The sequence below is a fragment of the Xyrauchen texanus genome, chromosome 4 (genome assembly GCF_025860055.1).
Source record: "Xyrauchen texanus isolate HMW12.3.18 chromosome 4, RBS_HiC_50CHRs, whole genome shotgun sequence".
In the NCBI taxonomy this organism is placed as follows: Eukaryota; Metazoa; Chordata; class Actinopteri; order Cypriniformes; family Catostomidae; genus Xyrauchen; species Xyrauchen texanus.
Window position 1 is genome coordinate 43,629,527 of NC_068279.1, and position 25,884 is coordinate 43,655,410.

A 25,884-nucleotide genomic window follows, 5' to 3' on the forward strand; every position below is an offset into this window, starting at 1 on the left:
GTGGGTGAGAAACAAATAAATATTTAAGTCCTTTTTTGCTTGAAATTCTTCTCCCTGCCCAGTAGGGGGTGTTATGCATGAAGAATGTTAATCAACTAAAACACAAGAAGAAGAATGTGAAAGTGATCTGTTTCTCACCCACACCTATCATATCGCTTCTGAAGATCTTAATTAACCACTGAAGTCTTATGGATTACTTTTATGCTGACTTATGTGATTTGTGGAGCTTCAATGTTTTGGTCACCATTCACTTGCATTGTATGAACCTACAGAGCTGAAATATTCTTCTAAAAATCTTCATTTGTGTTCTGCTGAAGAAAGTCATACACATCTGGGATGGCATGAGGGTGAGTAAATGATGAGAGAATTTTTGTGAACTATCCCTTTAAATATACTTTTTAGAAGATTATCAGGAACATGGAAGGGATGTGAAGTAACTGTCCATAAAGCACTGTTGCATGAAGCTTAGCTCTGCAAACCCCACCCACAGGAATTACATTGGTAGTGCATAACCAGAAGTTCATCCACCTAGAAAAGAAGTCCCACATTATATGGATGATTTAGTCAACTTTACAGCTCAAACAGCAAACGTTTTCTTTTAACTGAAGAAATAATTCAAGTGCTTTAACAAAAACTTAAGTTTCACCTTTTTGCTTCTAGTTGCTTGCTAAGCTTCCAATATAAGTGTATAATTAAAGGGGTAGTTCAGCCAAAAAAAAAAAAAATTCATCATTTACTCACATTTACTATATAGTCATCTATATACTTCCTTTCTTCTGTGGGAACACAAAAGGCAAATTGTTGGTCTTAGTCACCATTCATTTTCATTGTATGAAAATAGATGCCATGGAAGTAAATGGTGACTAGATCTCTTTTTTGTGACAGAAACTCATAAGGGTTTAGAACGAGATTAGCAGTAGGAATTATTGTCTTTGACAATAAGTTGGAAATAACCAGAAATAATTTACCCTTTCTGAGAAACTCTCCTGTACTGTCATGCTGTTATATAAAACACACTATGATTGAGAATAATGGGAAAGTATTACTATATCTTAATTTGCAGAACTGAAGCTATTATTATAGACTGACTCATCTGTGGTTAAGACTGGCATTAAGCTCATACATATGTGCCACATCATCAACCACGTGTCATTGTGACTGCTCACAAAGACTTCAATCTCATATCCTCTATATGACGATAAATGAATGAGTGTTTAGAGCGCACTGAGATGTTTGATCAGAATCTGGATTTGGTGTGAATTACAGGCCATGACGGAGGAGTACAGCAGGATCCCCACACCTAAACTACTGAAGGAAATCCAGGAAGCCAAGAAGCACAATCCACAGCTCCAGGAGCAGTTCAGCAAGCCCACTGGGACTGGACAGGTACACACACACACATCCATACATACACACACATTTTTTCTTCAGTTTGTAGAGTTCTTAAAGCTTTGTGCACACTACACTCTACTGCTTTGATGTTTTGAGTCGGCAACTGGTCTGCGACGAGAAGTCTCAGATCTCACAACCAACAATGGCCTTGTTGTCTGCCCACTCCTGTGACACACCCAGACTAGTTGCAGACCCTACGACAGATTTCAAACCACCAATGTCATCAGGTGCGCACTTTCCCGACGATCGAGAGACCGACAGTGAGCCACGGGCAATTAAATATAGAGCACAAGAGGAGAGCAAGGTATTGGAAAGCATGAAATCAGAGACTCTTCTCTCAGAGATCAGTCGTGTTGTGTGCGCTCCTGCACAATGGATATCAAGATTGTGAGTTGCAGGGCGCCGACTGCAAGTCGTGTAGTGTGCACTTGGCTTAAGCAGTGAGTTTTCCGACAATAACCTTTGTAGTTTTAACAGTAGCATTTGTTTTGTTTAGACTTAAACAAAATTAGTGTATAATTGTGGTTTTAATATACTCCCAAGAACTTCAATCACCTAAACATAGATATAACCAAATTTCATGTTTAACTAATTAGTGACCAAATGCAACTTGGGCATGAAAATTGTTCCGTTAACACTTTGCAATCAGTTTTGATTTGTTAACATAAATTAATGCATGAGATATAATGAAAGAACAATGAACACTATTTTTACTTGATAAATGTTAACTGGTTATTGTTAGTTCATTACGCATGACCTAATGTTAATGTATCTATTTGTCTTTTAAAGTGTGTATATATATGTAGAAGTAAATATTAACCAAGATTAATAAGTTCTGTAAACGTATTGTTCATTGTTAGTTCATTTTTACTAATTGTGGCAGGGCGGAGGGCGGGGCGGGGTCGTGATTATACACACCCGGTCCCTTATTAGGCTAATTAAGCCTCCGAGAGGTATAAAGGCCGATTGCTGGCGGTGGTGCGGGATAGAGAGATTGTTTACGGACATGTCCGTCAGTATGTGTGTTTTTGTCTTTTGTTTAAGTTTAATCATTAAAATATTATTTATATTGACAAGCCGGTTCTCGCCGCCTCCTTTCCTTTGAACTACGTTACACGAATGTTTTTGGAAAAAATACAGCCTTACTGTTGTGTTACCAATTTCTCTTTTAATGTCTTTGAAAAGATTGAGACACATTTCAGTTAAATATAGATATTATATATATTAGTGGGATCGGTATGCCTGCATACTTATAAGGTTAATCAAAAATGTTATGCTGCAAATGGACAGTTTTACTTGTCGATTGTTCTCATTTATCCATTTTGTTAGCTTTAATGTAACAGAAATACAACAAGCAAGTGTTAAGGCAAATTAACTGTCAGCTCACACAGTTATAATAATAGACTCAACTGTTTAATGACAGATTGTCATTCATTCGGCGCATGGACAGCTATGACTGTGTCCAAACACACAGAGGCTGTGCATTATTACTCATTTCTGTCTTGTTGATCTTGTATCGCCCTGCTACCTGTTACATACTGCCAGCGACTGGCGGTGAAGTCGCTAGTGGGCGTTCCCACTACTGGTTGCCTAGTAACGTTTATAAATGACATTCACGGATGTCATTCCATTGCTCTTGACAGCAAATCGCTTTTCTTGGCACTAAAAGCAAACATTTTGGAGGGAAAATACTAAATATAAATGGAATCAGTACATAAAATGCTTTATATCAAAGATGAATGAGAAACAAGGCGTGCTCTTTGCCATAGCGGCTGTTTATCAGCGGCAAAAACGCAAACGGCGGTCTGTCTGGGTCCACAAAACGATTAAATCTCGGAGTCAGCACGGCGAGTACCACCGGCTGGTGCAAGAGCTGCGGCTGGATATACCATATCCATATCATAGAGCACTGGAAAATTGCTAACAGCAAGAATTAGCCTTTCATCCATCTTTCCGTTACTGCAGGAGCTGAGAGAGAGAGAGAGAAGGATCACGTGAGCTCTCCCGTCTTCTCTCCTACTGGCTGTCGCTTCCGTTAGTCGTTGTTCATTTGAATAAAGTTGAACTTGTCTCAACTTTGTTGCGTCGCTGGACATCTAGTCGCCAACGGTCGCGACAGCTCAAGTCGCTGTGCTCTCATTGAAAATGAATGGGATGGAGTCGCTGTCACGCGCGATGTCATTGGCAGTGTGTACGCAGCTTTAGAGCTGCAAGATTCTGGATGAATTGAGAATCACAATGTTTTTGCTTAGAATAAAGATGCCGATTGTTTTTTACAATTTAGATTTTTTTTTTTTTTTTTTTTTGTGATTATAAAAAAACCTGAGCATTAGGCTACCAAAAGTAATATATAATTTAATAAAGGTCCTGACAAAATCTTCTTTGCTTCAGTGTATTTGAAAAATGCAATAAACAAAAAGTAGGAAGTTTAAGTTGTAAATCATAAATATATATTAAAGTCCTAAATCCACTAGCGTGCCTAGCTAATACATTATAAACCAAACAGCACTGTGTTGTTATTGCGACAAAAACAAAAAACTTGTAAAGTGTCAAAATTGTTCAACTAAAGTGCTTAAATTGCATTTAGGCCATTCAGTTCTAACTTACTAAAGTGAAGGGAAAAGCAAAACGAGGGGGAAAAAAGATTCATTAACAGACCTTTGTTAACCTGGTGTTGCACTGGTAAATAAATAAGCAAATATGCTTAAAAAAATGCTTCAAGCTTTTAAAGGAATTATTCAAGACCCAGCAATTAAATACTGTAGTGAACGGAATAAACAGTGCTTTAAGTTTTTCTTAAGAGTAGCAACTAAACATATACAAAATTATATATTAATTAGGGCTGTCAATTGATAAAAAAAATTATCGAATTAATTACACGGTGTCCCGATTAATTAATCGCGATTATTCGCATATACAAATATTTGCTGAGAAAGCCCCTCATATAACAATAATTCAATATATAATGATGAAATAATGATACATAGTTATCTTTAAATGTTTAAAAAATTATAACAGTGAACTGTTGTAATTAGATCAAGTCAAGCAATCCATTTCACAAGTGAATTTGTCAATCAGTTGGAGATTTATTATGAGGGATTGTTTAAGAGCCCGTCAATTTACACCTGCGTCAGATATGCTTTTGTAGCGTCTCGGGTGTGTTGCGTCATAAACATAAAATGTGTAGGTCACTGTGTCAAGTTAAATATAGTTTAATACACAATCTTTAAACACATCTTGAGATCCCTTAGATCGCATTTGCGCTCCTTCGAGTGTTTTGAATGCAAGAACGTAACACACGTTTGTGTTGTTCTGCCTACTGAAGTGTTTTCTTCACTGTATAAACTGAGCGTTGCTCATACAGCTGAAATTTCACTTACTGCCCTCTGGAGTAAACAGGTGGTACTACAAGCTTGCATTTCTCAGGAATCTTCCTTATTATGGTCTGTTTTTTTTTTTTGTAAAATTAATCGCACTGAATTAACGCGTTAAATTGACAGCCCTAATATTAATATAAAATTATATAAAAACATTAAAAAAGTAATCTAATTCAATATAAAACTACTTAAATTATTGACAATCATTACTGTGTGATTATTAGACCTACATGAGTACTACATTGATGCAGTCAGAATAGGCTTACATTAGGCTGCATTTACACATTTCACAGATCCAATATTTTGAAATTTTTGACTGCTTAGGATATATTAACAGCTGTGTTTACGTCAATATCTCGTCAAGAGGGCATTGTGACTAAAGAGCATTTTGCTGTTCATGAACGCTGGTGCATTCATCACGCAGCTCTACTACCTGTCAAATAAGTAAATAGAAGGACATATTGATTTAACTTGAAATAATATTATCATGTGTGAAAAGACCACAGAGTCTGCAGGAACACTGAATTCAATCTCTACTGCACATCTGAGTAATGACCAACCTGCCAGTGTTAATTGTGCGATAATATGCCTATAACATGACTTATTAAAAAATTATTTACTATTTATTAGCTTACTTGAAGGCAGTGGATGACAAACATTTTGTGAGTTTCTGTATTTATGTTGTAGGACGGCTCCTTATCTCCAAGGCCTGGTGAAAGAGAACTGGAGGATGGAGCGGGTGACTTCAATCGCCCCCCTTCCTGGCAGGGCAATGCAGGAACGGAGCCGTCATGGACCAACAACACAACAAGCCCTGTCAGTACCCCTCCAGAACCAATGACCTCCATCAGCCTCACCCTCCATATTTCACACGTGTGTTCTAATACTGGTTACTCTGAATCCATACAGATTACTCCTAGTTCTGTCCCAGAGAGCCCATGCCAAAGAGAGACCCCCTGCCACAGCCCAAAGACCACACCCCATGACAGCCTCAACTCTTGCCCTTCACCGGATGCTGAAGACACGCCTGATCTAGTGAGTGAACTCTTCACCTCGTACCAACATGTGTAGTTTCTCAGTTCTGTGCGTAAAATGTGGATTTGTAATTTAGGACTCTCAGTCAAGTGTGGGGAGCCCCTCCTCTCGTGTGGTCCCAAGTATCATTGGTGCTGAGGATGATGACTTTGACACAGAGCAGGAACAGGTAGGAGATGTCCATGGCTGTCTTATAACATGTATTTGTTTGGTGCCTGTGAGTGATAATAAACAGAGTTAATACTTATGTAGAGCATTTCAAATCAGTCACATATGAAGCTTCATTTCAGTTAGGATGCTTTCTATAAAGGTAGCTATCTATCTACATTCTATATAACAAGACAGCTCACTTTTTGGAACAGATACCAGGTTTTAAAGGAGACCTATTATGCCCCCTTTTACAAGATGTGATATAACTCTCAGGTGTCCCCAGAATGGCTGTGATGTTTCAGCTCAAAATACCCCGTGGATCATTTATAATACCATGTTATTAATGCATCTATTGGGGTGGCCCATTCGGACCATTTCGCGGCTGACCCACCAGCCCGCTCAGTTCTCCCGATGGCCAGTCTGCCCCTGATTGGCCCTAAAGTGCGTCAGCCCAAAGGGAAAATTCACGGTATGCCAGATTAACAGTCCAGCTTGACCACTGCGTCTTCAGTGGCACTGATGCCAAGAGTACATGAAGACACATATGTTCACTTTTACAGTCAACAACAGAACACTTATGACACACATTTATGTACCAACACCATGTAAAAGTGAATTTAGCATAATAGGTCCCCTATAAAGATTTTATTTGACTATGCTCAACATCATGAACCGCGGATGCATTTATTGTAGTTTTGCTTAAGATAAAGATGTAAAAATATTTCACCTAAAAATTGTCATTTACTCACCCTCATGTTATTCAAAACCTGCATTTAATTTCTTGTTCTATAGAACACAAAAGGAGACATCTATCTAATGTCCAGGCTGCTTCTCCAGTCCATATAACAAAAATGAATAGCCATTTAATTTATCAAGCTCCTAAAAAGTACAAAGCACCATTAAAGGAGTCCATAAGGACTCAATTGCTGTAAAGTGCAGAATTACGGGCTTTTTATTAACATGTGAAATTGCACGGTATAAATTTTGCCAGGGTTTATTTTTACAGGCCGTTTTATAGTAGGTAATCACGCAGTAATTTTTACCAGCGGGGGAGCACGCAGTCCAGAAAAAGTGTGGGAAAATTACAGACATTCAAATTCAAACAGGATTCAAACAGGATTCAAATTAATGGGATGCTCTCCCTTTGAGTTTTTGTGCGAGCACCTACTGGCACGTCTGCTCCATAAGGACACGCCATGAGGAAACCAAGGGGAATTGAATGTACATGTTTAGTCATAGGTCAGATGTCCAGATATCAGATATGTACCTGATTTAAAACCACATTTGGAAGTGGCTCAGATCAGATGCAAAAAAATCTGATCTTTTGCTGATTTTTCCATTTACATTTGTGCAACAATATCCAATTTGTGTCAAATGTGAGTAAAAAATCTTTTTTTTTTTGTGACAGTGAAAGTACAGTCTTTATGACACCTAAAAACAAGGTGTTGTGCGAAAAACAAGCTAGGTGCAAAACAATGGATGAAACAGAACACGGGTGCCTTGTCATGTGTTTAACTCTGACTCTCTCTTTTTCTCTAGATGAATGGCCTGTGTAGCTGTTTTCAGAGCATAGACCTCCTGAAGTCTCGGCCAGCTCACCTGGCAGCTTTCATCCATCATGTGGTCTCTCAGTTTGACCCTGCACCGCTGGTGAGACCAGTCGTCCACAAACAGTCTCAGACAGAACTGGATTTCCAACCATCTAACAAAATAAAATTACTTGTAGTGTTCCAGTAATACCATTCTCAGGCTGCTGTTTATGTATGCTGGTCTCGGATCAATTAAGTCGCATAATTTAATTGTCTCTCATCTTCTCGCCGCAGCTGTGCTACCTCTACACTGAACTCTACAAGCAGACCAGCTCCAAAGAAACACGCCGAATCCTCATGGATACCTTCTTCATGGACAAAACAGCCGTGAGGAACCTTAAAACAAATCTAAGCTTGTTTAGCATTGTGTAGATGGTGTCATATCTAACTATGAGCTTTGTGTTTTGTTTTAATACAGAGTTTGAAAGTTACAGTGCCTGAATCCATCATAGCTGACTTGGGTAAGACTAGACCACTAAACTGAATACAAGGGTCTCTACATCTGTCCTGAACTAGATAGACAGCCATCTCCTTAATCAACTTATTATGGATTGATTGGTAATAAAGTGGTCCCAAAAGCTTTTTGGACACTTCAGCCTCACTGAATGCATGTAATTGCATTAGATCAAGTCAAGTCAAATTGATTTGTATAGCGCTTTTCACAACGGGCGTTGTTTCAAAGCAGCTGTACATTAAATTATGCTATAACAGAAAATGAATGAATATAATGCCAATATTAGTTCATTATGTTTCGAACTTGAGTACTCGAAATGAGTAAACTGATGAAGTTTTTTTTGCCGATGAAGGCTTTTGTTAGTGGTTGATTCATTTTCTATGAAGTTTAAGAGGGCGTTCCTCCTTTGACCAATTTGATAAAGGTATCATTCTGTGAGGAGCGTCACAGTCCATCTATAAGCTTATGATTCATACGATATAAAGCAATTGATATACTGGTCAAACTTAAGAAAATATTCTGGGTTCAATACAAGTTAAGCTCAACTGACAGCATTTGTGGCATAATGATGATAACCAAAAAAAATTATATTTCGACTCATCCCACCTTTTCTTTAAAAAAAGCAAAAAATTGAGGTTACAGTGAGGCACTTACAATGGAACTGAATGGGGCAAATTTTCTTAAGAGTTTAAAGGCTGAAATGTGATGCTTGTAATTTTATAAAAGCACTTGCATTAATTCTTCTGTTAACAGCTCAAATAATATCTGAGTTTTAAGTTGTTTAAATCATCAGTCTTACAGTCGTTTTTAGGGTCTTGGGGTTTGATGACTTCGTCGTGGCAATGGAGTTGTAAAATTGTCTATAACTTTACACAGAAAAGGTAACACAAAGTTATTTTATCACACTAAAATCACGTTAAAGGTGCACTCGGTAATATTAAAAAGTAGTAATAGTCATTTATATATTAAAAATAACTTTTTTCCTTCGTTAAAAAGGTTTTACTTCTAAAGAAATGAATAGTAATTTTGAAACAGAAGTATGAAATCGTGTCCACTCATGTGAGATGAAGAGTTCAGTCATATCAGTAACCTTATAAAAGCTCTTTTATTCTACACGGAGAGGGTCCCCTCATGGGAGCAGCCATGTTAGTGTCACATGACCAACTGAACACTACTCTCTTGATCTCAGTAACTGCCCTGTTATTGGACACTTTCATTCATGGATTAAATTAACCCTGGCTGACCTCGCATAGTGAATTTCTACAATGATATTAGTAACTGAAAACTACTGTGTTTGACTAATGCAGCATCCAGTCCACTAGGTGTCACTCTTAGCAAAAGTAAGTCACTTCGACATACTTCAAAAATTACCGAGTGCACCTTTAACACACATATTGTTTATGTCTTGTGGGTATTTTTTTGAAATAAGTGAGTATTTTAACATTTACCGATTGGCCCCATTCACTTCCATTGTAAGTGCATCACTGTAAACTCGATTTTGCTTCTTTTTTGTTTGTTTTTTAAGAATAGGAGGGGCGAGTCAAAATAATATTATGGTAATCAATATTATGCCAGAAATGATGTCGATTGTATTAAACTTGTATTAAACCTGGAATATTCCTTTAAAGGTGCTGTATGTAAGATTGAAAACAAGCATTTGAAATGGGTACTGCAATCCAAATTCAAAATGTAGATGAGTTGTCTGCCCCACCCCAGACTAGAAGCTCATGCGGGTTGCCAGAATGAGGACACGCAACAGGAAACTGTATTTAAATTGCATTACATCAACATCCTTAGTTACAGCTACATACAAATGTATTCATATTAGGATATACACTTCACAGTGGGGGTTGAAATCTAATATCGATTCAGACATCTGAAAGTGTTCCGCTCGATAGACATCAAATACTGGACAGTACCGGGGCCATCAAGTGATGCTTCTTTCAGTCCCTCTTGCTAGGGGTGGAGGTGCTTGAACCCTCATAGCTAAAACGAATATGCCATAATCAACCAATGTACACAGAAAACTGTACATCGTTGAACTAAAATATCTACGTAGCAATCTAACGCTAGCGACATTTCACCACATTCATGGATTCAGTCACAAAATACTCTAAACTCTTCTAAAATGGATTTAAGGTTTACATTAGATAGATAAAACTGTAGCAAGTAGCTAGTGATTGGCATGAGTAACGTTACTCGATTTGGACAGTGTTTAGTTCAGAGAAAAGGTTTAGCATCATAAGATTTCAGATATTACTGATACAGATGACGTGTTTACATGAATGTTATGAATCTGGGATGTGACATGAAGAATGACATTTCAGTTCAGTTGCTTTGCGTGTAATAAGAACGATTTTTATGCATGTGTTTGCAAATGAAGAGCGGACTGCACACTCGATTAACGCCGAACGGAAGAGACCCGAGCCCATTTCAGAGGACGCCCACAGACAGTACGTTCAGCAGCTGCAGGACACACTTCTACCTGACATCCAGAAAAATCTAGAGGACTTTAGGTAAGATAAACTCTTCTTAAACACACACACACACACACACACACACACACACACACACACACACACACACAATAAAGAACATGATAAAGCCCTCCACACACACATACATACTCACTGTACTATAGCAACGTACAAGCCCAAGTTTCCGTCATCCAGTGAGGCAGATTCCCTGCATGTACAGTATGGCCTTTTCCCCAATATGTTGTCTTATATGTTTTGTTGTATTGTTGCAGACACAAACGCAGTATGGGTCTGACGCTGGCGGAAGCAGAGCTGAACCGTCTGGACACTGAGAGAATGAGAGACCGGGCGGCTCTGGAGAAAGAGCGATCCTGCGCAGAGCACATCATTTCCAAGTTAGAGGACGTTCTGTAAGTGCACACATGCACGCTGACATCTATCTGTGTGTGCATATACCAGAGTCAGAAATCAACTTTTCTATGTAGTGAAAAATGAGGCTGTTAACAATATCTTTGTTTTTCCCTTCTTTATCTGTTTCTCTGTGTCTGGCGGTTGGTGCCTACACAAACCACAGTCACACACACTTCAGTTCTGTTTTCTGGAGCTGTGTTTGTGTGTGTGTGCTTTTCATTTTAAAAACAAGTGAAACTGATGATGAATCAATTGTTTACTACACAAAAAATCATGGTTGATGTGATTGAAAATGTCAAACACAGGGTTGACATTTTAAGCTTGTCTCATTACATTATTTGAAAACAGGTGATTATGATGTTAACAGAGTTGGCGTATAACCTGTCGCCAACAGCTGTTTGTTATTTTAACATTGTGAGGCTCACAAGAAGCAACCATTTTGTAGAAGGACAAGATTAAACAGACTATAGAGTGCAAACAGGTAGATGAACAGTCCAGTTCCAGATGTAAAAATCCAATTTATTTTTTCCATAGATGAACTGATTAATAACAATAAGAAACCTTTGACAACAGACTTACCGTGATCTCAGAGATTGTTCATCGATGGTATAGGCTTCTGTTGAAGCCACCAATCTGTCAACATCAGTGTTTAAAAATCATATTGTTAGTGGAATTCCTGGTGAACGACTTGATATCCTGTGGTCCAGCAGTAAATATCCACCAGTCAGAGAACCACGGACAACCAATCCCACGAAATGAGTCCGGACGCTACTGCCCACTCCCATTACGCTCCGTAAATGAAGCAATTGAGTTAATCTTCCTTCATGCCCAAACTACTTATTTATTTGTGCTTATTAGAATATTTTGCAATAAATGTAAAATATATTTTGATATACTTATAATCAGAAAATCAAAAGTTTTATATATTTTATTTGATCATTATGTCATTCACAATGATTAATGGGTGTGTAGTTTGTGCCCTCGGGAAGTACACAATGTTGTATTTTTTGTATGACTCAAATACATTGTGAGTAATATGAAAATATATTCCTTTTTTGGTTTAACCCTTATTCACTGTTATCATTTCAGGGCTTGGTGACTTTTCCTAAACTCCACATTCACCAAAGACCCCCAATGCATATTTTGATATTTTGAAGACTTCAGCAAGTCTTTCAACTTGCTGAAATGGAGTGAAAATTATTTTAAAAAATTGCTTATTTTATGTTAAGTTGAATGGAGTAATTTAGAGGAAAATAAGGTAAAACAAAATAACATAAAATCCCAAAAGAAATGTACTTTAGTGAAGTACATTTCTTTTTTTTTTAAATTGGGGGTTCCACATTTAATGGAACAGGGTTCTCTATTGATAAGAGCACAAGGGTTAAATTAAAGTCAATTTCTCTTACTAAAAATTAGAACTGAAACTCACTGAAAGTCGTGTGTGTGTGTGCGTGTGTGTGCGCGTGTGTACTCTCACACTTTGGTAAACGGTGGTTTGTTTCATTTCAGATTGACGTCACAGCCCACAGAGGAAGATAAGTGGTAAGGGGAATTCTCATGTCGACGACCGACACATTACATCATCTCAAAATAAACACTTTACAGCCACACAGACTAAAACTCAATCAAATATCAAGTTACTGTTTTCCCACTTGAAATATTTAGCAGAGCCAATACTTACCATGGTATTGCAATTTATTTATTTTTTTACATTTACCATGGTAATACCAGGATATTGTTTGAAGTATCATGATAAGTATATGGTATATGAATGGTAAGCATTCTGTACCATCGTGTATCACTTAGAAAATAGTACTATGATAGTACCATGGTATTCTTGATCATACTTTGGCATGCCATGTAAAAATCATGGTACATGAATTTTAGTACCATGGCATATATAAAAATATCATTGTGTTATCATCTGATACCATAGTAACGATGCAGTAAGTGTACACTGACCTAATGTGAGGTAGTTATTTCATATGCAGTAGAAATAAAAGAAAACATCCATGTATTAATAGGTATTATTAAGCTCAAATACCAAAATACAAGCTCTGTATTTACAGCCCAGTCTGGTCTGCAATATTGTAAGTGGTAGTTATTGTAACATATGGAGCCCTGCGACAGCAGCGGGGACAGAGGAACTGTGGGTCTGTCCAGATGGCACACAAGAACGTAGAGCCTGTGAGGACTATTTCTGCTCTGGCTCTGACTCTAGTTATGCATTGCACAAGTCATCTGTTTGGCTTGTACAGTTAGTGTCTGTGAGAACAGCTTTGTATGTTCGTCGGCTGAGATGGTAGCATACAAAATTATTTTCAGTATGCTGTTAAGAATTTCTGCATGGACTGAATCGAGATCTTGCTCCCTCAGCTAGTAATGACAGATCAAGACTTCTGAAAGGGATAGTTCACCCAAAAATGAAAATTCTCTCACCATTTCCTCATCCTTTCCATCCCAGATGTGTTTGACCTCTGTAGGTCCATTCAATGCAAGTGAATGATTGCCACATTTTTGAAACTCCAAAAGCACATAAATGAAGCATAAAGATAATCCATAATACTTCAGTGGTTAAATCTTTAATCTTCTGAAGAGATATGATAGGTGTGGGTGAGAAACAAATCAATATTTGTGTCCAATTTTCTTGTAAATTCTCCTCCCTGTCCAGTAGGTGGGGATATGCATGAAAAATGCAAATCGTCAAAAACATGTGAAAGTGAAAGTGGAGATTGATTGTAAAAAAGGATTTAAGTGTTGATCTGTTTCTCACCAACACCTGTTATATTGCTTCTGAACATATGGATTTAACCACGGGAGTCATATGGATTACTTAATTCTTTATCGGGATCCATAATATGTTCCATAAAGTGGTCATTAGTCGTTTCAAGGTCCACATCGAAATACACATTATGAAATGAATAATGTATAGTATGACATCAGTAAAAATAACCTAATGATTACAACCAAAAACACTTTTGTCTATGTTCCACTCACCTAATATGAATGTTCAAAATTGTACATAAAATCTAATAAATGAAAAGCAAAAAAAATGTATACAAATGAAATTTCCAGAGGACAATAACCTTCATTTGTTCTCAACCTTGGATTAGAAATGGGCATTTCCTTTAAATTGTTTAGATTTGTCTATGATTTGCAAAGAAATGTTTTTCTGTGCTGCTGTTGGCACTGTAAAGGCCTATCCATACCCAGAGCAACACAGCAAAGTGACTAGAAACAGCAAAATATTATTAGCACAAAACGTGTCTCAAATTTTGGTCAGTCTGAGTAAAGTTTTGCTGAATGAAAGCGCAAAACGGTCCATATCAGTAGACCAGTGATATCAGTAGCTTTGAATGCCAGATCCTGACACATGATGCAAACGTTATTGTATTGGTGAGAGAGGTGTTGTCACCAAACTAGCAAACCAGGGACAATTCATGCATGTTATGAAGGTACATTTTATCTGTCTGTCTTTTTCTCTCTCACAGTACCACAATACAGTTTGTGATACTGTCTTATATGAAGCAGTTGGGTGTTAAAGTGAAAGAGTCTCGAGGGCTGGAGCACAAGCCCAAACTAATGAACCTTTTCCCTAAGATAAAGGTACAAACTCTCAGCAACCTTCCTCACTCTGTCTCAACATGACTGCTTGAAGCCAGTGAAATCAAACCAGTCTCTTTGTGTCCAACAGAAGAGTATAAAGCCTGAGAAAGATGGAAGTGAGGAGAAATCCAAGAAACCACGATTTTCTGGTGTCTTCCCTCCAAGACGGCCGAGCGCGATTAATGCATCTTCACGTAAGTTGATTGATTAATTTTGAAAATCTGTGAAAAATCTTTTAGTCAGATACAGTCAGACTAATACAGAAAAATCAGTTTAATGATGTGCAGGTACAGTTATGACAAGTCTTTGAAGCTATGCAGTCATTAGCTAGTGAATATAAAATGAGCTATTAAATAAGCTATTTACCACTTTTATTTAAAGGGGACATGCCATGGGAAACAGGATTTTGTTTGCTCTTTTGAAATAAGAGTTTACTAGTATAAAAGACTGTACAGTATACTATGTAGGCATACTTTGATGTTCTTCACTGCCCTACAAAGGCAAAACGCCGTAACATCATGTTTGGTCAAAAATGAGTTAATGTCATTTTTGGGGTATTCAAGACCTCCTTTATCATGTGAATAAATATCGTGAGTCAATTTGATTGTTTTAACGAGAAATTAAAGGGCTATGACAACCGTAACATCCAAAACCATACGAGAAACCACAGCAGAACGCCGTAACGGTTGTTACGGCTCTTAGCCTTTGTTCCAGCACGCTTAAGTTTAGTTTAAGGCGTTCTGACTTTGTTTCGCCTGGCATCAAGAGAGATGTTACGGTGCCGCTGTGATGTTACTGTACTCTGGCTTTGTCATACTGTCAAAGATTACCGCTCTTTTATTGTCACCAAACCGCGTAACATACACACGACACATCTTTGAAATAAAGTGTAGACTGCCAACTGCTTGTTTGTATTATTACTCTGTGATAGCGATGTGATAGGGCGATGGTTCAGATCTGTCAATGTCAGTGACAGCCCGGAGCTAGCTAAATTGAATCGGTGTCACGTAAATTAGCGCTAACGTTGACGCTGACACTCGCCTCACATCAGATGCTGAAAACCAAATATGAAATACAGAGGCATCCTACCTTTCCATGCAATCCGATATAATCCATAGAAGATATAATCCATAGCAATGCACGTCATCTGCTGTATCCACAACAATCCATACGTGTTTGAGCCATATTTCCTTCTTGCAGGTGTTCACGTCAGATTTTACAGCTAGTTATCGCTAACGTCCGTACAAAGTAGGCTAACCTAAATAGTAAAAGTAATTCCAACTTTTTTTCGGTATACTCTGTCTATATTATCTCAGAATTAAAAAGTAGTAATCCAAGTCGTGCATCTTGAGCAGTTTGGTGGCCCTTAACACTTTAACTGTCACCCCTCCCCCTTTTTTCGCATAGACATGAAAATCACTATGCAAACTTAAATGGTTTTATTTCAAGAATGCTTTGTCATATATACCTATGGACAAGTTGTGTTCCAAATTTTAGGTTGATATCTCAAAAAATGAGCTTTCAGTAAGATTTTATTTGGGCGCAGTAAAAAACTTGGAATGAGCAGTCTCTAATCTCTAATGTATTGGTCCAATGTTTAATTAATTATTACTCTATATCTTGCATTTAAATACATATACCTTTGTATTCAATTATAATTAAATTATCTTTATTGTGAAACTATGTATTGTATTTATTCATACTGTACATACTGTACTGCAAAGTAACTTATCTGTTATACTGTTTAACTGTGTTAGTGTTGCCGCACTATCCTGATCATTATAGCACTAAATAGGAACAACCAAAGGTCTTCTATATAATTTAAAACAAATACCATGATGACTAGACCTTGGTTAGGTGTTCTTATAATGGATGTAAGTATGGTGAACAGCAAGTAAATATTGATTATATGTCAGTTACTGACCTTTTGCCTTTGCATGACTCCTGGGTTTTGGCACATGATACAAAGGCAGAGTACAGTAACTGCCAAACAAGGGTCAAAGGTCAATTTTGAGCTCAAGATTTTTTGCATACAAACATTTCTTCTGTATAGCAACTAGTTGTGAAATTTTGGGAGTCCTACCTATAATACTTTTGTCTGGACAAAACAGAAACTTTAAAGTCATTTTTCTCAGTTTCACACTCTAGTGAGTTAAGGTCTTTTGCTTTTGCAGGGCAGTTCACCAATCATAACAGTGATAATTTGCATATAGATGTCTTAAAGGTCTGAGAAAGTCAGAGAAAGGGTGGAAAATAATCATGCAAACTAAATTATGACTTAGTGTAAGAACATTTTGACTAACTCTGGGAAACACTAATTTGTACACTAATTAGTGTACAAAAAAAAACCCATATGTACACAATATGGCCTCTAGCCAGATCATATGTCAGGAAAAGCCTCTCATCTGAGAATGGTCATGGAAAGTAATAGAATCTTAAAAAGTCATTAAGAAGTCATGTAATTATTCTTCACTTTAAAATATTGCATTGGCTAGAGATTGCTCTTTATGATGGCAATCTCTATAAAATATTTTTGTAGTCATGGAAAGTCATTGGAGAATATGTAAGGGGACTCTGGTTTGCATAGATATTTTATTCAGGGTCAGAATAAAGGCCCCGGCACACTCACGGCTAAATTGTTCTTCTAATTTGCTCGGAGCCAATAAGAAATTTGAAACAGCTGAGCAACGACATACTGTTTACGAACATTCAAACACCCACCACACTGCTTGGGCAGGAGTATAGAGGTACATTTAAATATGAGGATGCTCAAGACTACATGTGAAACCTTAACTAATATGACATTAAAATGTGTTATCAATGAATTCATGCCTCATTCTATGAGTAGAATTCACATGAGATCAGTAAAAGAAGCTGTTCAATCAAATGGATGATGATTGAAAGGAAAACATGTGCAGTAGATGTGTAGTTTGTCTTGTTTAAATTCTGAATTCATGATGCATAATGCACTAGCACGCTATACATGGCTATAATAGTGTCAGATTACACTCTGTTAATGTAATTTTTGATGACACTGATACTACTGCAAAGATGGGTGTATAAAAGTGTGTTAATGGGTAGAATACACACAAAAGAATGGTAATAGTTGTGTGAATGGCTTTCAACTGTTGACGGCAAATGAGAAAAGCAGCATATCAAACAATAGAGTCAATGGGTACTTTGAGTATTTGTGTATATTCATTTAATTATGTAGAATAATAAAAATGTGGAATGTTGGAAAATGTCTCTACCTGAACAATCGTAGAGATGTAGATCATGTTGACTAAACTTAACTGACTGAATGGGAATTAGTTGTTGTCCTCAAAGTAGGTGGAGCTCCATGTCACATCTACCAATGATGTGGACCAATGGCAGTAAGAAAGTGTTTAGCCGCAGTATGACGTTTTCCTGAAGGTTCCCCCAGTCGAGCTGTTACGAACCATTGAAACAAACTCAAAAACATCTTTTTGGCCTGACTAAAAGATGTCACACCTGTTCGTTCTTTGATTTTGTAGGCCTTAACTCTCTTTCTCATTCTCTCTGCAGTTAGCAAGGCTCTGGAGTTGAGACAGCGCTCACAGAAGCCTCAATTGCCGTTGGGTGTGGGGGAGCAGGCAGAAGGGTCGTCTCCTCCGGTACGGGGCAGTCAGTCCAGTGAAGGCTCAGATGGCACTGCTACCCTGGTCACATCACCTCCTCACAGTGCACCAGCTGCACAGAGCTCCGACAGCATCAGCCGAGATTCTGACACTGGTGAGACTATCTCAGATGCTCTAAAGGCCATCTGTTGTCCTTCCCATTCCTTCTACTTCTACTCTTGCTTTTGTGCTGATCTAGCTTTCTCTTGAAGCTTGCCAATGTTTTACTGCAGATATTTTTATCTCTTTTATAATAAATTGATCGTGATGATCCACAATTGTACATTATTTTGGGTAAAAGCATCTGCTACATGTTTAAACGTGAATCCAATTAGATTTATGATATTTCTAATATGTTTTAATAATAGTAAAATTATTGTATGCATAATTGGAATTGTTAAACAGTTGATGTTTTTTATTTGTTTTATTTTCAACATTAGTGGTCAAAACATGAATAATCAGCGAAGGCCATTTTCAAGATGAGTCTGATTAAAAAAAGCTCCCTCATCACTGATTTCATGAGCTTATGTTGTTCTGATAAGAGTTGTGTCTCTGGCTGTGGATCAGGTGGAGTTCCTTCTTCAGCACTGTCCAGACTGGGAGATGGTGCTGTCCCAGGAGACCCACAGGACTCGTCGTCTTCAAACACTCACTTTGACTTCAGCCCCTGTACCCTGGAACATCTGCAGGAGGAGGAGCCTGAGACAGACAAGTGAGTCGACCAATCTGAATCCATCAATTTCTGTTTATGTTTCAAATCCAATCTGTTTTGCAAGTGCTCAAATAAATTCTAATCGAATCAATTTGTTCAGACAGTATAATCAATATCTGTAGGCATATCTACATTATGCCTAAAGTAGATTACAATAGTAATTAGAATGATGTAAATTAACTTCCGCTCATGTCTGATCAGTTTGTCCATACCTAGACATTGCTGTGCATTATGTGTGACATTGAATATATTTGATGCCCTGGTTGACAGAAACATTTATTTGAATTCCGATCTAGGACTGGGCAATAAGTAAAAAATATTTTAGCGATAATTGTCTCAAAAGTTTGCAATATCCAATTACATCGTCAACCCCCTGCCGAGGGTCAGTGAAGGATTTTGCTTCATTAATTTTGCTTTAAAAATATTTATTCATTTATTGAAACATGAAAAACATAAAATACTTTTCTAAATTCAAATTTCACTTTAAACTAAATGAAAAAAGCAATAAAATAACGAAGTAATAAAAAAATCTTATTTAACCACCTCCCCAAATCCAAACATTTACCATCACGCAAGCATCCATCAACGACAACTTGTGGAAAATTACTAATAGCCTACAGATTAAGAACTAAAAACGATCATAAATGTAAAGATGATAATAATCAAAATAAATGTGCCTAATAAATTCCCTTGTGTTCTCAAAATAATGCTTGTGTTTGTATTGCGTATTGGTAACCATTAATGCTGCCTAAAGAAAATAAAATAAAACTTAATTTTAGGTTCAAGGTGAATGTGTCTTGTATTACTTTGATTTAATCACTTTCACCTTTGTTTCTATAATGCAAAGATTTATATTTCTGAACCTGCAGATTTGTGTTCACAATGCATGCCAACCACGTGGAAATAAAGCAATCTAAACTCACAGCACCTTCTGAGATGAACTGAGATCATTTGCAGAATTCTCATAGAAGATATTATTCTTGCGAACAGTTTTCAGACGAATGAAACCAATAAAAGGGAGTGATAACTCTTTACATGCTTGTTTTCCATGAGACAGGCTCGTGCTGCACACCTCTGAGCGAATCAGACACAAACATTGATGGCGTTTCTTTTGCCTGTCCTTGAAAATATAATAGTGTGTTTCTTCATTGTCTTTTTGACTAACAGCATTTCTTGTCATGTGTGACTCCAAGATGTCTTATAGGTCGAAAGCCTGTTGCGGGTTGATGAGCAAAATTACACAGCATTACGTACTTTTGGACGAGGAGCTTGCGGACTGGATTCAGCCACGTCCTATTTTGTGGGTGGCGGGTGGTAGTTTCACACCTTGGCCGTCTAATATATTTGCAGACTTCCCAGATCCATGGTTTTGCGTATCCCGATATTGTCGATCATTGTCTGTTCATTGTCCCGCAATCGGGATCTTTGTAAGTCATCGTCGATTTCCAATTACATCGTCCTATCGCCCAGCACTATTCCGGTTTGACAAGTTTCCAAAAATCCATACAAATATGGTTTGGATTTGTTTTAAAAAAAAATCAGATTTCATCCAGGTTTTGCCGTTCAGAATACAAAATCTAAACTGGTTTGAGTGTGAAACAGAATTAGGAAGTTTGATGTTGATTCTTCAGCCAAAATGTGTGCATTATTTGAATTGTAAAGTTGTTTAAATCGTCATTTCTACAGTAATTTTAGGGTTTACGGCATTTCTTCATCATGGCAACAAAGTTAAATAGGATACAAATTAAATTTACACAAAAGATTATTATGGGATTTTAAATATGTAAATATTAACATGCATATTGTTTACGTCTCGTTGCTATACTTTTGAAACATTAAAGTGTGCTTTAACGTTTATGGACAGCCCCATACATTGCCATTGTAAGTGCCTCAATTTTTGTTAACCTCAATTCCAAATTCATTTTTGTTGTAATCAATATTATTCCACAAATGCTGTTGATTGAGTTTAACTTGTATTGATCCTAGAACATTCCTTTAAATTTGTTTTCATTGTATTGTTTTAAATATGTAATACTAAATGGTTGGATTAGCATAATCTTGGACATTGGGTATTGTGAAGTTCTGGTGTTTATATTACAAGTCGTTAACATTACCATTTTCTTGCTCTGTAGGTTGTCATGTGATTTTTGTATGCTAAAAATCATTTGTTGGTTTGAAGTGTTTGGGTGACTATCACAATTAATTGCAGAAATCAAAATTTTCCAGATTACCCTAATTCACTTTATCCATCATTGTAATGGGCAGAATACTCACCCTAAAAACACTCTCATTTTGGAAGCTTTTCTGCATTTGGGATTTGCATAAGAAATTCCTGCAGAAGATCCTGACAAGCAGCCGCTGTCTGAAAATGAGCCAGTTTAGTCTATAAGAGAAGTCTAGTCTATCTCTCAGTGGCCACACCACTGGCCTCACAGCTATTTCTGTTCCCTCTGTCTCCGTGGAGAAGACACGCATGCGACGGCTGAAACAAAGCGTTATTGTGTAGTGCTCCCCTCTGTAAGTGATCTTATTGGGAAAGACACTCTGTGAAGACAGAGAGGATGGCAATGATCTGTGAAGAGCTGCTGCCTCATGACCGGGGCTCTGCAGGAGACAGAGGGAGTACTGATGATGACATGGGGCTTTTGTGAGTTTTTTTTAAGGAATTGTTTGTTCTGTAGGGTAATTCGACTGTTATACCTTACAGGGCGCAGGACACAGGGACCCCCAGGCCTGACAGGAGGTGAGTGGTCTCTGTTTCAATGGTTTATCAATATGGGGTTTATAAGTCCCCATATCATGTCCATATTTGCAACAGTAACAGCTACAGTATTTCTAGTCATGGAAGGACAGCTGCTATCTACTTGAAAGCGGAAAAACTGAAATCTCAGTATTTCAGTATTTTGTGCCAAATACATAAATCCCAAAACCGTTGGTCAAGATATAATCAAATAACATATTTCAAATCAGCAATCAAATTTGGCAACAGTGGTATCATAGTGTTTCTTTAGCTCAAAGCTTGCAAGATACACTGTTTTTCATGCTGGTCCAGCAAATTCGCATGCACGATGCTTCTATAAAAAGAGGATAGGCTCTTTCAACTCTAAGGCGGGATTTAGTGTTTATTTTGTCCTCCATATGGAGCGTTGCAAATTCTCCCATTCATAAGTACACAAGTGGGTTGTATCATTCATTGTAATATCGCTGGGGGTTTTCAATGGCCAGTGCCAACATCAAAACAGCAAGGTGGCCTATAGGCGTTATAGTTATTATGTGTATTACACAGTTTAATAACAGCAGATGAGAAGTGCTCTAGGGCTGGGTATTGATACAGATTTCCCGATTCAATTCGATATTGATTCATTTGGGTTTATTTCAGTTATAATGTCCTTTTTGCTTGCATACAAAAGAAAGTATTTTACAGCTAATACTGTTAATTATACAGAGGACCTTTAATCTAGGTACATTAGGAAAACTTTATTTTATTAATTATATTTTATTTTTCATCATTTTGGCTTTTTTTTATTTTTATAAATAAATGTATTTAAAAGTTTATATTTCATATATTATTTTTGTTACATATTTATTGTTAAGCTGAATAATTTGTACTATTTACAAGTATTTACATTGATTTGTTGAACACGTGCTAAAACCGGTACTGTCACTTTAACAAAAAACGTCATTTCTGTAATCAGCGTCTTTAAATGAGCACACGTTAACTAGAGAAGACTCGAATGGTTTTACCTCATCTGTGTGATGCATGATTAGAATTAAATGTTTTTTGTAGTTGTTTTTGATCAACAACTGACTGTAAAGAACAGAAAGGGTATTAAAAGAGACAGTATTCAATGACAAATGTGTCACGTGGATCTCGTCTTGAACACACATTACACAGAACAACTTTAACTCTCACTGATGAACACTTCACAACTAAATTACACAATTACTGGTGAGTGACATGTAAACATTTACCAGCCAGTTGCCAAATATATTCACTTCAGTCGCATAGCGCAAAATTGTGTGCATTGAGTGAAAGATCGATCTTGGGATTTAAGAATCGATATCAAGATCGCTCAAATTAAGAACTATCATTTCTTTTAATTGCCTAAGTGGGCACGGCCAAGCATACTCATAATCATAAAAATGGCCAAATAATTTATGGATTAATTGGTCTATCACTACTATTTGGAGTTTTGCACTCACTGTAAAGGGTTGTTGCATTTTTCTGGTTTGTGTTTTGTGCTTTTTTAAGCTTTGATTTGTGGTGGGATCAGTTTAGTTTGTGTTTAGTTATTCTGAATTGATGCCAGATTGTCATTGTATTTGCTGGGGTGTGTTTGTACATCAGAATGGAGGCGCTGGGCTCTGGAGATGTTCAAAGTGAAGATGATCAGGTAGCTGATGTGGAGCTGGAGCATCCTCACTGGCAGACGATGGTGAGCAGAGACGTGTTGGCCACACTCACCCCTCAGGAAATCAAGAGACAGGAAGTCATGAACGGTGAGTGACACTGCAGTCACCATGGAGAAGTGTGGTTCACTGTATGAACAGGTTGGAGTTACTCTAAACAATGTAATTAGTAACTAATAAAATTTGTAGTTACTAAATTACATTTTCTTGACTTTAATGAGATTATTTAATTATTACTATGTTTGAACAGATTTCTAATGCTGTTTAGTGCAGTTCAGAGATGTTTTCTGCCATGGCATAACCTATAATTTAATAGCATATTCTTATCTTAGTTCAAATATATAAGTATATAATTTTCAATTTGAAGTGATGTGTTTGCATTTTGCAAAACCACTTGTGTGATTAAATGTAGTGACATCATTGAAGTCAAGTGTAGACTAGGGCTGGGCGATATATAGAATATTAACGATATAATATAGATAATTTTGCTGATGTAAAATTTACCAATATTGTGAATATCGTGATAATTTTAATGTGCTTTAATTTGGCCATTACGTTAAGAGTGCATCAGTAGCCTAATTTCTCGATCCTTCAGGGCTGCACAATTAATCAAAATATCATAAAAATGGCGATTTGAGAAGGGTCTGGCTGCAGACTTGCACTCTCAGACTTGCACGCTCAGACACAAGCGCTTGCGCTAATGTAATGAGCTGTGCTGAACTGAACTGAGATGCAAGGTCGAATGACCGAATATTGCATGTATGTTACAGTACGTATTTTACAAAAAATGTAGACATTAAAACAGGACGGGACGGTCCAAACGCTATTGAACTACACTGGGTTCAACGTGCAAACCATGTAATAGCACTCTATTAAATAGTTTCCTTTATGTATTTAATACCGTGAGTGGTTGTTAGGCATAACATTAATTTATTTTTATTTGTATCAGAGATAAAAAAATAGCGTATATGAAGGTAAAATGTAAAAATCTTATCATGTAACGAAAAAGCATATATATATATATAATGTTTACGAAATGATTTTTGAATGATCTGTTCTCAATCCGACAGAGCCAGTCTTTGTTTAAAGTAAACAGAGTTAGACTGACAGGCATTAGCTCGTTTTGTTCAGTAATAATAATAATAATAAAATTGTCATTTTGCAGCCAATTCAGAAAATTGTACCAGCGATTTACATTATTTAAACTTTTAACAAGTCAATAGTTTACGCTGAAGCGGAAGCGCTAGTGTCTGAGCGTGCAAGTGACGTCACTTGCAGCGGAAGCGCTCGTGTCTGAGCGTGCAAGTCTGAGAGTGCAAGTCTGCAGCCAGACGCTATTGGGCGATTTGGGCATATGTGATTATTATTCCACAAAAGGCTGTGATTTAAAGATGATTCAGAACAAACTGGTGACATGCTGAACTGTGCTTATGGCATTGCTCTCAGATCAGTTCACATGTATTGTGAAATCAAAGTAAATCAGCATTCACGCAATTCCAAACATTAGTAACCGCTGCAAGATATTATGCAAATCTACAAACGCGGGCAGCATTGTATAACAGAAAAGGAAATGATTGCAGCATTTTAGGAAATGCAGAATATTGTAAACTGTCAAACACACATCACCTTTTCCGTGTAAAATTAAAAGCTCCTTGTGAAGATGAAGTAAATACGACAGCACTTTCGGTGTCAAAATAAAAGCCCCAGGTGGAGGTGAAGTAAACAGGACAGAAATATATTACTTTGGTATAATGCAAATCTAATCATCAGAATAATTAAGATAATTAAGCATTATATTATAATAATAAAACTGATGTGTCCCACAGTGATAATTTTGTATTATGCAAAACTGGGGTTTCAAAAATATGCGAGTGAAATAGCTTTGTACTCCTTGTTCATTCACAAAAATGTAGTAACGTAAAAACACGTATCAGGGACCTGGGTAGCTCAGTGGTAAAGATGCTGGCTATCAACCCTGTAGTTCGCTAGTTCGAATCGTTCTGAGCCAGGTCTCCTAAGCAACCAAATTGGCCCGGTTGCTAGGGAGGGTAGAGTCACATGGGGTACCCTCTTCGTTGTTGCTATAATGTGGTTCGTTCTCAGTAGGGCACGTGGTGAGTTGAGCGTGAAGCCTCCACTCGAGCTATGTCTCCGTGGCAATGCGCTCAAGCCACGTGATAAGATGCGTGGATTGACGGTCTCAGACGCGGAGGCAATTGGGATTTGGCCTCCGCCACCCGTTATGCGTCAACGAGGACTTAAAAGCACAATGGGAATTGGGCATTCCAAATTGGGGGAAAAAGTGGGGAAAAGCTACTATGTATTATTTTAAATTACAGTGCATCTGGAATGTATTCACAGTGCTTCACTTTTTCCACATTTTGTTATGTTACAGCCTTATTCCAAAATGGATTAAATTCATTATTTTCCTAAACATTCTACAAACAATACCCCATAATGCCAACATGAAAGAAAATTTTTTGAAATCTTTGCACATTTATTAAAAATAATAAAAAGAAATCACATGTACATAAGTATTCACAGCCTTTGCCATGATACTCAAAATTGAGCTCAGGTGCATCCTGTTTCTACAACTTGATTGGAGTCCACCTGTGGTAAATTCAGTTGATTGG

General features: G+C 37.3%; 1 protein-coding gene across 1 annotated transcript in view; it reads left to right on the forward strand.

Annotated features, from left to right (window-relative positions):
- LOC127637669 (rho guanine nucleotide exchange factor 12-like) overlaps positions 1–25,884 on the forward strand; it is a 104,293-nt gene that overhangs the window by 57,267 nt on the left and 21,142 nt on the right. The window contains exons 8-23 of the mRNA XM_052118857.1: positions 1,267–1,386; positions 5,457–5,585; positions 5,679–5,804; positions 5,881–5,973; positions 7,494–7,604; positions 7,778–7,870; positions 7,962–8,004; positions 10,381–10,513; positions 10,747–10,884; positions 12,395–12,427; positions 14,377–14,491; positions 14,580–14,685; positions 18,038–18,244; positions 18,697–18,841; positions 21,549–21,584; positions 23,190–23,341. Coding sequence (XP_051974817.1) covers positions 1,267–1,386; positions 5,457–5,585; positions 5,679–5,804; positions 5,881–5,973; positions 7,494–7,604; positions 7,778–7,870; positions 7,962–8,004; positions 10,381–10,513; positions 10,747–10,884; positions 12,395–12,427; positions 14,377–14,491; positions 14,580–14,685; positions 18,038–18,244; positions 18,697–18,841; positions 21,549–21,584; positions 23,190–23,341 — 1,780 coding nt within the window. The remainder of the gene's footprint in view (positions 1–1,266; positions 1,387–5,456; positions 5,586–5,678; positions 5,805–5,880; positions 5,974–7,493; positions 7,605–7,777; positions 7,871–7,961; positions 8,005–10,380; positions 10,514–10,746; positions 10,885–12,394; positions 12,428–14,376; positions 14,492–14,579; positions 14,686–18,037; positions 18,245–18,696; positions 18,842–21,548; positions 21,585–23,189; positions 23,342–25,884) is intronic.